At 31.4% G+C, this 13,940-nt stretch overlaps 1 protein-coding gene across 1 annotated transcript in view; it reads right to left on the bottom strand.

Annotated features, from left to right (window-relative positions):
* The window catches only part of LOC108914866 (inward rectifier potassium channel 2-like), a 17,876-nt gene extending 10,966 nt beyond the window's left edge, over window positions 1-6,910 (bottom strand). Inside the window, exons 1-3 of the mRNA XM_018720780.1 lie at window positions 6,835-6,910; window positions 3,625-4,117; window positions 822-1,078 (exon numbers count right to left, since the gene is read on the bottom strand). Coding sequence (XP_018576296.1) covers window positions 822-1,078; window positions 3,625-4,117; window positions 6,835-6,908 — 824 coding nt within the window. The 5' untranslated portion in view covers window positions 6,909-6,910. The remainder of the gene's footprint in view (window positions 1-821; window positions 1,079-3,624; window positions 4,118-6,834) is intronic.
* Window positions 6,911-13,940: the final 7,030 nt, after the last annotated feature.

Raw genomic sequence — 13,940 nt, forward strand, 5'->3', positions numbered from 1 at the left:
TAATTGTAAAGCAGAGTGAAATCTAGAATTAAGTCTAGGAACATGATATAAAATCCTGGAAACTAACGAGTTTGCATTTAAAGTGTTATACAATAATTTTAAAAAGGAATATAATTAAAGACATAATTCTCTTACGACAGAGACTATTAAAATTAAAACAAGAAAGCAATACTTCTTGAGGTGTGCCACGAGGAGGATAAAATCCATAACTAATAAAATGAATAGTCTTTAAAAATCTCCGTTGTACTTTTGCTAATTATTGAATATTATAAACATTATAAATGGCACTCCAAACAAGCGATACATAATCAAGTTTGCAACGCACAAATGCAATATATTTAGAACGTTTACTTTCTGAAAGTCCTTAGAATTACGCAAAATAAAGCCTAAATTCTTATAAGCAGATTTGATTACTAAACTAATGTGCTCGTCAAATGATAATCTAGTATCAAATGTAACACCAAAGTGAGTAAATTGCGTAACTCTATTTAAAAAAGATTCACCAGTTTTATAAACAAAATCTAGGTTAATTTTGCATCGACTGTAAGACATAATTTTACATTTGCCTACATTCAAAGGTCAATTATTACATAAACACCAACTGTGTAATCTGTGATTATCTTGTAATTTAGGACAATCAGTAGAAGATTTAACTTCCAAGAACAACTTCAGGTCATCCACAAGAATAAATAGTTGACATCGAGGCATTCAGTTAAGTTATTAATAAAAAATAACAAACAGCAGTGGTCCCAGGATTGACCCTTGCGGAACGCGTGAAGATTGATGGAATTTACATATTGAAGTTTTAACTGAATACTCACTTCATTGTCATGAGATCTTTAGCAGAAATGTTCCACAAGGGACTGTCTGAGGTGATTTCGTGTACTACTTCAATAGGCCAGAAAATCATTCCGTATGGTTGCACTTCCAGTTCACTAATATAATTTGGTAATATTTCACTTTGCACGGAAGTGTTACTGTTTATATAAAACATATTAACTTGGTTTTCAATCCAATGTTTTCTCAGAATATCGTTAATTCTAATGATCAAGCATAGCTTTCCGTTTCGCAGGTTAATCTGAAAAATAAATGTCGGTAGAATAAAGAAATGGAAGAAAGAAAGAGTGAGTGGTGATATATGTGGTATTAAGTAGTCCTTAATTAAGTCAGTAATGAGAAATATGGGAAAAACGCTAGCATCTAATATAAAATAAAAATGGAAACATACTAATGAACGAGAAAATCATTATGGAAAAGTGTAAAAAACTTGTATAAGGCTTATTCTAGAAAACAGAAAATGGGGGGTACTTACAGGAAGTCCAAGAGCAAGATATCAATACAGGAGAACACAGAAGAGATAGATAGATATAGATAGTCAAGAGTAATTAAATGACGTTTTAAGAAAACTGAAACTAGAAAAGGGGACAGGAGAGAATCATTGATAGTAGAAATGATTAAATATATAGGGTGTCCGGAAAGGTCATGTCAATAATGTAATACAGAGGTGGTCAATATAGATATAGTACTTCATATAATTTTTTTCCTATCAGGCTTCAAAGAAAGAAGTTTAAAAAACAAATTCCAATTATAACTTCTAATCGGTACAATGACAACAATGAAATTTGGTCAATTAAAGTAACTCATGAAAATGTTCATATCGAAGTTTAAACTGATATACAATATGTCTGGATTATGCAAGAGCAGACGAAATTATTCATTTAAATTTATACATCTTTGACAGCGTTACCAAATTTGACAATTTTCTTTCATAGTTCGATTCCTCTCTCACTTTGCTAAAAAAAATGTATACCGTATATCAGTCGATATCTTATACCGTTTTTTTAGAAAATCGAATTTTATTGACAACATACATTTATTGGTCAAAAATGTGATATTAACATTTTTGTAATAATCTTGGTTTGTATAGAATTAAAAAAAGAGAACTGTTAAGTAAGATGTTCAATATACGCACCTTGAACTTCAAGGCATTTTCTGAAATTGCTCAATCACCTCTGCTCTAAGTCGAAGGCAAAGTCAAAGGGGTTTGATAAACAAGACTTTTAAGATAGCCCCAAAGAAAAAATCGTGATCGAATTAAGATTGGGAGACCGAGGCGGCTACGGAAAACGACTACCTCGACCGATCCATCGATTGGGAAATGTAGTATTTAAATAAGCTCTTACTGCCCTGCTAAAATGGGGTAGTGCACCATCAGGCATATGCCACATGTTATTTCAAATATTTAAAGGGACGTCTTCCAATAACGGGTTAAGGCGTTCTTACAGTAAATATAGGGTATTTATCCCCATTTAAAGCATCATCAATGATATGTGATCCCACTAAGTAGTTTCCAATTATTCCCATCCATACATTAATGATAAATTTTTGTTAGTGTTTTGTCTGAACAATAACATGGGGATTTTCGTCACTTCAAATATGTAAATTCTATTTGGAAAGCAGCTATCGTAAATCCGAACAGCTTCAGAAGCTGCAAATTCTTCATAGCTAAAATCCTCCATGATATCGAATTAGCAAATGGTGTCAAAATGATTTACGACAAATATCTAACTGCTAATTATACATACTTGTTGATAGTAATGTCAATTTCCAAAGAAACCAAAATTTTTACAAAAATATTAATATCGCATTTTTGATACATACATGTATGTTGTTAATAAAATTCTATTTTCTCAAAAACGGTACAAGTTATCGACTGATATATGATAAACCTTTTTTTAAGCAAAGTGAGAGAGGAATCTAACTATGAAAGGAAAATGCCAAATTTGGCAACGATGTCAAAGATGTATAAAAAATGAACAATTTCGTCTGCTCCTATATAATAATAATAGCATATTGAATGATAATTGAATGATGTTTAAATGATAAGTTACTTTAATTACCCAAATGTCATTGTTGTCATGGTAACGACTTAGAAGTTATAATTGGAATTTGTTTTTCAAACTTATTTCTTTAAAGGCGAATAACTCCACAACGAAGCTCAATAGGAATGGCCTTTCCGGACACCCTGTGTAGATGTAGATACTTTTAAATGTACCTAATCAAGCAATGAAAGAAAAGGTAGAACTGAAAGACAAAGTATGCAGCAACTATGAAGCGATCAGTTTGGAGACCGATGTTAGAATTTTGTAAAACAGGTTAAAACAATATGTGACCAAGACGTTCAGCGATATTAAAAAGAAAAACGTATAGAACAATATCTGGTGGACATGAAGACAGTTTGAATGAAAATACAGAAAACTATTTAAGAGTTGGAAATGAGAAATCAACAAATTTCAGCAATAGAATATACCAGGGATGAGGCTGCATATTAAACCCATTGCTCTTCACTTTGCTTTTGAAGCTAGTAAGATAGAAAGAAATATGATGGAAGAATTTGGAGATGGAAGTTCGAAAAAGAAGGGAGTAAAATGAAAGAAAGTCAAAACGAAGGCCAGAAGAAAGACAACAATGGATATCTTTACACCTAAAAAGAAGACTTCTATGTTGTGATAAAAGGAAAACTATAACTCAAAAAACATAATTACAAAATAACTGAATGAAATTTCTCATCTAACCTTTAAAATATAAGAAAAAAACTTACTACAAAAGTAAAGTAAAACATACCACAGCTTTCTTACTAAAGATGGTCAGCTTGTATGTAGGCTGTCCAAACTTGGCATACACCACAGACAAAAATGCTCCATCTATAAAAATTGTCATTATAGTGCTACATGTGAAAATAATGAAGACTAAATAACAGAACTCAGAAGGACGGAAGTATCCATTCCCTGCTGTTGTTATGGTCTCGATACCTAACATGAAATAACTGGTGAAATTATTCATTCCTCTCAAGCAAGTTAAGTTTCTCCTCGGTTTCTCGAAATCTCCGCTAACCCAAGCGTCTAAAAAGAACAGTAGGCCGAATGTGATATAAATTACGACATTTATTAGGGCGATCACTAGAAGCAACCCGCGCCATCTCATATTCACTAGAGTGTTCCAAAAGTCGCTGATGTAACGGATGGATTTCTCTGGTACTCTACACAAGCGGATATTGATTTTGCCCTTCTTCTCCATTATCCTCGAATGGGTATATTCTATAGAGCATTTCACATTCCTGTAAGGAAATATAAAAGTTCCCAATATAAAAGTATAAATATAAAAGTTCCCAATGCACGTGAGTACGTGTGCAATTTAGGATCAAAATAGAATAATATAACGAAAGTTAACTCTGTCCAGAGTTGCTTCGTTTGGCCGCTAGAGGATGTCAAAGTTAATAAGTTTTTTTTTCCTTATGGCTCTGAAACACTATATCTGATTTAAGTGAAATTTGATATACCAGGGTTAGTACATTTAACGTGATAATATAGTAACTGCATTTATCGAAATGGGAAGGATATCACTATTCCTAAGCAAATTTGCTTGCAGTTTTTATTTTATCAAAAAATATTAGCTTTTTCCACCGCTCCGCTTTTTCAATTTATTTATTTTAACAGTTAATAATTAACTATTCTATTAGTACCACCAACGAATTTTTCAAAAGTTTGATTTAATCGATAACGAAACTTTTTTCACGAAATTATTGGAAATGATCAACCCTTTTGTGATACACATACATTAATAATAACTTTCGAACTTTTTAAGATTTTCCACATATTATGAGGGGCTATAAAAGCAATCATACAGGGGGTCCCGAAATTAAAGGGCAATATTTCTACAGGGTGTTCTATGTCGAAAAAGATTACTTTTTCTTTATATAAACGTGGGTCCAAAAATTCTTCCTAAGGAAGTTATAACCACTTAAAGGGGCCAATCTGATGATGGTTTTTTCTAAATAACTCTGAAACCAGTTGAGATAAATTTATAAAATTTGGTAACTAACTTAACTCTTACGTGCTCAGTCGGCTACTAAAACGAAATTTACAAATTTCGATCACATACGTTCCAACACTGGGGGGGAGGGGGTAAAATTTACCATAACTTTTTCATACGTTGACTTTTTTGACTTTTGACTGAAAATATGAAATTTCAGAGTTTTTTAGTCAAAAAAGGCACCGTTGGTTCATATTGGTAGAATGTTCCTTTTTTGTGTAAAATGCGTTTAAAAATAATATTACATGTGCTAATGTGCTGGAAATAGAAATTTTCAATATTTTTTATCATCACAGGTTTTGAATAACAAACATGCGTTTGGCGTCATTTGCATTGACAATTCAGTTCTTTACTCTTTGGGAGTTGTTATCAGTTGAAAATGCAATATGTTACGAATGTAGAGCTAGCAGATATTCATAATATCCATTTCCAGTCAGACGAAAATCCACGGACAATACGGCGCACAAATTTTCAAAATAGATTTGCAATAAATGTGTGGACAGGAATTTTAGGGGACCAGCATTCAGTTTCCCGTTTGTCTGAATGCAGAAGGATACTTAAACTTTCTGCAAAATGATGTAAGAAAACTATTGGATGATACACCGCTAAACGTACGCTTAACATTACACTATCAACAAGATGGGGCACCACCTCACTTTACCCATAATGTCATAAATTGGTTAAACGATCATTTTCCTGGCAGGTGGATAGGTAGAGGTGGTCCCATTCCATGGCCACCTCGGTCTCTAGACCTAAATCCTCTAGGTTACTTTCTATGGGGTAGGATGAAGGCTGTAGTTTATGCTACACAAATAAATCGTCTGGAAAAATTACAGATTCATTTATTTGGCTGCAAATCAAATCACACGAAATAATTTTGAAATTTTGAGTTCTTCTCGGGCAATTCGACGTCGAGCTGAAAAATGTATTCAGTAAAATGGAAATCTGTTATAGCATTTGCTATAAAAATTACTAGTGAAATAAAGATAAGTTTTATTAATAGTGTCGTTTTCAATTATTTTTATTAGTTTATTGTATTACTATTTAATAATTATTCCAATTGTTATTTTTAACTTTGTCAAATAATAATTTACTAAAAATAATAAATTTCTATGAAAATAACATTTCGCAAAAAGTAAATAACTGAACTGTCAATGTAAATAACGTCAAACGCATTTTTCTTATTCAAAACCTGCGACAATAAAAAATATTGACAATTTGAATTCCCAGTAATTAACACATGTAACATTATTTTTAAACGGATCTTACACAAAAATGGAACATTCTACCGATATGATCCAAGAGTGCCTTTTTTAAATAAAACTATGAAATTTCATACTTTTCAGTCAAAAGATAAAAAAGTCAACGCTTAAAAATGTTATGGTAAATTTTAACCCCCCCCCCCTCACGCCAAACGCATGTTTGTTATTCAAAACCTGTTATGATAAAAAATATTGAAAATTTCGATTTCCGGTAATTAGCACATGTAACATTATTTATAAACGCAATTTACACAAAAAAGGAACATTCTACCAATATGAACCAAGAGTGCCTTTTTTTACTAAAAAACTCTGAAATTTCATATTTTCAGTCAAAAAAGTCAACGCATAAAAAAGTTATGGTAAATTTCGTTTTAGTTGCGGACTGAACACGTAATAGTTAAGCTAGTTTTATAAATTTATCTCAACTGGTTTCGTAGTTATTTAGAAAAAAACACCAGAGTGGTCCGTAAGTGGCTATAACTTTCTTAGTAAGAATTTTTGGACCCACATTTATATAAAGAAAAAGTAATCTTTTTCGACATTTCCTGTAGAAATATTGCCCCCTAATTTCGGGACACCCTATATAACTTCTGAACTATATGATAAAACTATGCAAATACCTACCGTTAGGATATAAAAAATTTAGAAGATAGAAAAGCTTAAGAAAATAAAATTTCGTTAGTTCAAATTTAACTTTTACCTTTTATTGTATTTCTTTATAATCAGTGGAAGTTCACTTTGTTTCATTTGTAATAAGTCTTGCTTGTCACACATGGTAGAGGACAGCTCACTTACTGAAAGTTATTATTATCCTGTGTAACAATATTTTTTGTAAGATGATAAGATAAAACTAAAAATATCCAAACGAAATAAACGTATACTGTATGAAATAGTGTAGACTCAACGAGGTTTGTTAAATACATTAATTGTATTTTCAGATTCTCATCTATTTGAAATGCAATACCTCTCTGTCCAATTACATAAGTGGACAAGGATTTTGAATATTCTTAATTAAAATTATGTGTTGATAATATTCTAGCTTTTTATTTACTGTTAAAAGCATTTTGTTATTTTGTAGAATTAAGCAATAATTTGTGGTTAAGTTCTTTATTTTTAGTAGATTGGATTTCGAAAATCAAATCTATTAATTCTACTCAAATTTCACCCATGATTCCATACCAATAAGTCGACTGTAAGGCTCTAAAACGCTCCAAACGCACTCAGGTAGTACGTGTCCAAAGACTCATCTAGGCCACGCAAAGAACGCCGGTCAGGATTCGAAATGTTCACACATGTTTCGGATCCAACTATAGAACTTGTTCATGAAACCCAAAACCAGACAGACCCCACAACAGAACAGAAGACACTCACAGAGCCCGATGCTGTTGGTAGAGCGACCACCGCAAATCGCCAGGAATATAAGAGATATTTGTAATTTTCTGGGAAATGCAATAATAAAATTAGCGCAACTCATTAATAAGGACAAAGTGTCTGATCAGTACACATTTTAGAACTTTCCAAATTTCATATCATTACATTGCATATTGTCTATCACATGTATAACCAATCCAATATTATAATACATAAATGATTTAAAAAAACTTTTTATATTAAATACGAAAGAGTTATGAATTGTTGCAGGCTCAGGCTCAGAATTAAATCGTAAATCTAGCACAAAACAAAAAGTGCTAAAAAAATCAGCGCAAAAGGGTTCAAGCGAAAACGTCAATGTGTCTCCCAAATACAATGTTTCATAGGCGTTACCATCATTTATTTCTATTATAAAACCCATTAGAAGTCTTAAAAATTAACTGATTATTTATCCTTATTGTGAATTACTTATTGCGCCTATTACATGCTTTTTGACAATCTAAAATTCATATTGTACCTACAATTCAACTTAGTTCATCTGGCCGGTAATGTTGACAAAATGTAAGAGTTAACATTATACATTCTCGCAGAAGGTAAAATAGCCCTCACCAAAAATTTCAAACAAAATGTGGAAAGCAGAGAGAATAAACAATAGAATAATGAATCAATGAATACAATTTACGTAAACAAATTGCGTTTTGTGTTTTCGAAAATCAAAAATTTTACCTACTTTTACTTTCTCTCCCGATAGTACTTTAGTTTCCACCACTTGATCCACTAATTTTTTATACAGGGTGTCACCTAACGAATGTTACATACTTCAAGGGTATAATCCAGAACCCAAAAAGTTACATGGTGTTAAAATTTATTTTTTTATTTCTCCTTAACTCAAAACCCAGTTAACCGATTTGAACAAAATTTGCTGTTGTTTACTCTCTTCATGAAGTATGGAGTGATTATGTTTCTATTAGGTTAAATCATACAGGGTGTTCATTTTACTACAACCCTTTATGAATTTTCTTCTGTAACTTTTTTGTACGTTTAAATTCTTACACGCAACTATCAGAAATAGGTAGAGCATTTTATTCTACACAAAAAATGTATACCTATCAAAAGTCGAAATTATGCCGGGTTATGAAGATATTACAGAAAATTGTAACTGTATACAGGTATAGGGTACAGTACAGGGTGTTACGAAATTCGCGGACACGGACTCTGGGATCATGTTAAGTTAGATAAGGTCATAAAAAATGTCTCTATCATTTTTCAATCAGACCGATATATTTCGAAATACAGCAGTTTTAAATATCCAAAAATAATAAAAATTTTCAATTTTTAATCATTTGATAAACAATTATGACAAACGAATTGTTCAAAATTTCCACCACCTGCTACTAAACATGTTTCAGCACATTGTGCTATAGCTCGAACGGAGTTGCGTACCTACCATCTCAAGCGTTATTTGTTGTATTGTTTGAAACAGACAGCTTTAACAACTAATGACAATTCAGAAAGCATTTATCAATACTTTGACATCGTTAGAGTAGAGGCGGTCCATTTGCTTGGCCACCTCATTCTCCAGACCTAACGCCATGTGATTTTTTCTTTTGGGGATTCCTAAAAACGTTGACGTACAGAACACCAGTGGCAAATTAGAATGAATTGCAGAACCGCCTATTTCAATCAATACAGCAAATAACCCCAGAGGTGATACGCAACTCCATTAGAGCAGTAGCACAATGTGCTTAAGTATGTTTAACAGCAGACGGTGGAAATTTTGAACAATTGTTGTAACTCGTTTGTCGTAATTGTTTATCTAATGATTGAAGATTGAAATTTATAAATATATATTTTTAGTATTTTTGGATATTTGATACTGCTATATCTCGAAAAATACTGGTCTGATTGAAACTAGGACACCAGGTATTGTTAAGTTACAGCATATACTGTGGGTGAAATTAAAGAAATAATGTAAATATACTATTTGTTAAGTAAATATTTCCATTTAATGTTCATTGTTATGATATACATATGCAATTATGCCAAGGACATTTAAATAAAGGGGACTTATTTATTTACATTTCTAGATGAAGCCTGGTCTATTCACAGTCTAATTGTATCATTGTTGTCAGCTGTATAATTACACTGGAAATGTATTTAATATTTTTATCGCAATTTTCATCACAATTGTGAAAATTATTATTATAGGGCAGTATTATTAAGTTATGCATACAATATTGTTAAATTCTGTACATATTAAACTATTTTTCATTTTTCATATTTGCCATGTTTGAAGACTTGGCAACTACTCAATAATTTGTAGCGTGTTCCTCGTTCGTTCTGCCGTGGTTGGCAGAATATGGCGTCTCTTGTTAGAAAATAGTTGTGATTTTAGTAAGTGAAACGTGATTAGTGTTTATACATGTATTTTGGATAAACTTTTAAGGTGTGAATATGGTTAGACAGTGCAGAATTTGTAAGAAATTGGATTATAAACATCCACATCAGCTATCCTTCCACAGGTAAGCGTGCTTGAAGGTGACTTTGGAATGTATATGCAACTGTGGCCATTGTCGTGCGTGTGGGTAACTTTTATTTGAATAACGGTAAAATTTTATAAAACTGACTTGGTATTTTTTTAAAATTTTTGCTGAAATAGTAAGAAAACAATAATATGAACCACGTTTGGCCATTAAAATCAAAGGAAAATGCTGCACCACAAATAAGTTACAGACATTATTTATATTTAATATATTTATAGGTATTTCAATGTTATCCCTTATACCCAACATTACAAATTTTAATCATTCATCATTTTCATTTTCCTCTACGACAAAAACCTTTTCAAAAATATATTTACAATTTTACTAAATGCACGAGCATAAAAACTGAATAAATACAACAGCAAAAATATGGTGGTGGTTCACTTATACATAAAAATACCGAAGATGCAATCAACTGAAAGTTGCATTCATTCAACCATTTGATGTTCTCCTTTGGGAATATATTTTTATGTCTCACTGAAAATTTGCCTCAGTATTCTAAAAGTGAAATGTGAACGTTTTTAGGATGCTTGGGGATGGTGCAACAAGAAAGAAATGGTTACAGTTATTGGGATTCCAAGAAGTTATAAAAATATTATATATATTTATTATAAAAATACTGAGTAGCTGTTGAAATATATTGACTTAGGACTATAAAATATTTTATTTTGACCCATCCAAAATGTACGGCAATGGAGATGTAATCGCGCACATCAGTTGGATGAAAATAAAGCCCTCTGCTTTCCCCTTGTCTAGCTTCACCCAACATATGAGATAGACTGTGACATGCATAGTCCCCTTTATTTAAATGTCCTTGAATTATGCATATCTGCTGATTTTTCACTATTCTGTTGTTATTGGTGTAGTTAAGTAATAACATAAGTTTAGTCTGTTTTAAAATAATAATTCCCCCACTTAAATCACCCAGTTCGGAAACGGCAGCCTTTGCGCAAATAAATAGCAGTCCTTATTTCCTCTATTTCCATTCCAACCTCTTTGAGTTGCCGTAATTCGCATGATTAAGTATTTGATAAAAATTTATTGACGGAATCTACGACACAAATTAACAAAAAAAAAAAGAGTTCGAAAGTCAGTCCGGTTTCATTTTCGACAATCGGGAGGCTAAAAATCTCGAACAAAATCATATTCTTTTAAATTCCAAGAAAACGACTAAAGTAATTATGTTGAAATTTTAGTAGTTTTAGTTTTTGATTGCCCACAAACATATGTACAGGTCATCAAATCAAGCTCTCATTTTGCCACGCCTACATATGCGAAGTGGACATAGATCGCATATCTATCAAGAATCATTTGTGTATTTTCTTTGTGCGTGAACAGATCAAATGCATATTAACTGCACTGATACAATAAAATATGCAAAAGTAGGATTATTGATTTGACCTTATTTAAGTCTCAATAATCATATGATATAATAATGTGAAAAAAAATTGTAAATGTATTAGTCCACTATTATTTTTTAATGGTATAAAAATAAATTTATTATAGACTTCCAAAACATTACAATTTAGTCCACACCGTTCTCGTGTTATGAATCTAATTCTGCTAAGAACTCGAGCGTAAGTGTATCCTTTTCCTCTAAATGTGTTTTCTTTTTAATTTAACCCAGGTGCCGCTATACATTCAGATTTTTTTTATATTTGATTACCTGTACATGCCATAGGTTTTGTTTGACTCTGTAATATTCACTCCAACTTTTTTTACTTCTCAATTGAATTGCGAAAATGAAGCATCCAGGCACATGTTGACATGTACTTTTTCTGTTACTTAGTTTGTGATGTAAATCTATCTTTAAAGTTCGACGAAGCATTTTAGTTACTTCCTGTATTATAGGGTATATAATTTTCTATTGATTGATACTACATATTTAATTATTATTTTTTGATATTGTCTTTAAGATCGACCCCTTAGAGGTTCAGATGCTAGTTCATATTGCATAACAATAACAAAAAAAAAATAATGTAAAACAATATTATTTAGTTAATATTACATATAAATCAAGTTGATGAGACTGTTATCACTTAGCGAATAATCGCATTTTATTGACTTAATAAATCATTAAATGCTACTTGTTTTTATATAAATATATTACATAAATTTTTAGCAATGTAGTAAATAACTGTGATAAAGTCAGCTAAAGACAAAGGATGCTGTCAGATGAAAACAAATAACTATTATTTTTTCAGACTTATAATTTTTACTGTTGTTTACTATGGACATTCACCAAGAATACATTTGTCGACAATTATATTTGCATCAAAGAACATAATGTTAACAAATGCTAATCATGACTATGTTGTTAATATATCTTGTGACAAATTTTGACCTGGATTTTTTTATATACAAATAAAAGTACTGGGTTATTCACTAGTCTTGTCTACAAGCCTTGACAATAGGAAGAATATGGGTATAATTTATAGAGAAAATACCATATAAATTTTGATTGGATTTTCTTCTGTTTGATAATTATAAAGATTTTAAAATTTAGGAGAAATTATAATGATCACAAGTTATTAACGAACCATTGACAACACAAAATATAAATTAAAAAATTACAATAAATATTCAAAAGTTACATATTGAGTACGTTTTAAATTTTGTCTATTTTAGCATGTCACATTTTTCAAGTGTCTTGTATAAATACAGGGTGTCCCAGAATAACGCGTATAACGGAAAATCACAGATTCGTTTACTCAAAATAAGCAGATTTAGGCTAATTCACCTAAATCACATTAGCACACAGTAAGATTTTCTAGGCTTTTGTTTTAAAAATATGCACTCTTCCGACATAGTAATTAAGTGCAATTAAAAATTAAAAACAAAAAATGGTGGAGGTGCCGCTCGAGTACAGTATGACATAAAATCACAAATATTTCCTAAACTGTTAATTTTATCGAGTTGAACCAAGAGGGTATTATCGTTGGCAAATTCTTCAGGGATCTTATATTTGATACAGGCACATTGCGATCGTCCTCTATGCAAAAATTCTGGATTGGGCATAGTTCATCCCTGGCATTCTGGGCACAATGAAGTTTCACTTACTACATCAAAAACAAACTGTACGCATGTGTTATGGATCACCAAATTTGCATCATGCTGAAGTTAATAGTTTAGAGACTGTAAATAAAAATAAGATTTTAATTTTCAACTTTGAGGGCCCGTAACTTGTTAACGAAGGCTCGTATGAAAAAAAATCGAGTGTGTGACTTTTTTCACTGGTTTATGTAGGTACTATACGAATAGTAGATTCAGAATGAACTTTTTGGAGATGCTACAAAAAAAATTATGTCAAATCCCAGAAATGGTTGAATAGCTCTAAGCAAAATAACTCTCAAAAGGGACTCAATGATCGCCCTGTATATCTACAAATTTTGACACAAGACTTTTTAAGTGGTCATACCATACTGGACTCCCTACTATTACAGTAAATACAATTTTCCATGAAACACCCTGTCCACTCAAATGAACAATTGTAATTTTTATCAAAATTTAGAATAATTTATAACTAGCAGCTTGACTTGAAAAACATAACTGATAGAATTTTCCTAATTTTACAAATATTTATTATAGAACTGAATATATAAATTGAAATAATGCAAATACACTTTGCGGACATCGTAAATCCTAAGTGTCTTAGAACAGAAGTGTCTTCTTACAGGGTACATGTTCTAGACGGGTGAGAAAGCAACAAATTATTTTATAGTATTACAACCATCACATTAAGTATGTTCGTGCAAAGGAATCGTATAAATAACAGGTCTTATTAGAATTTTTCACTATAACAAAATCATGTGAATCTAACTTCAACAAATATCTTGAAACATACTTTTAGCCAGTGGTGGCTGCTACAAAGCCGAGAAACCTTATTTCAATA

Source organism: Anoplophora glabripennis, unplaced genomic scaffold (genome assembly GCF_000390285.2).
Source record: "Anoplophora glabripennis isolate ALB-LARVAE unplaced genomic scaffold, Agla_2.0 scaffold744, whole genome shotgun sequence".
NCBI classification, from domain to species: domain Eukaryota; kingdom Metazoa; phylum Arthropoda; class Insecta; order Coleoptera; family Cerambycidae; genus Anoplophora; species Anoplophora glabripennis.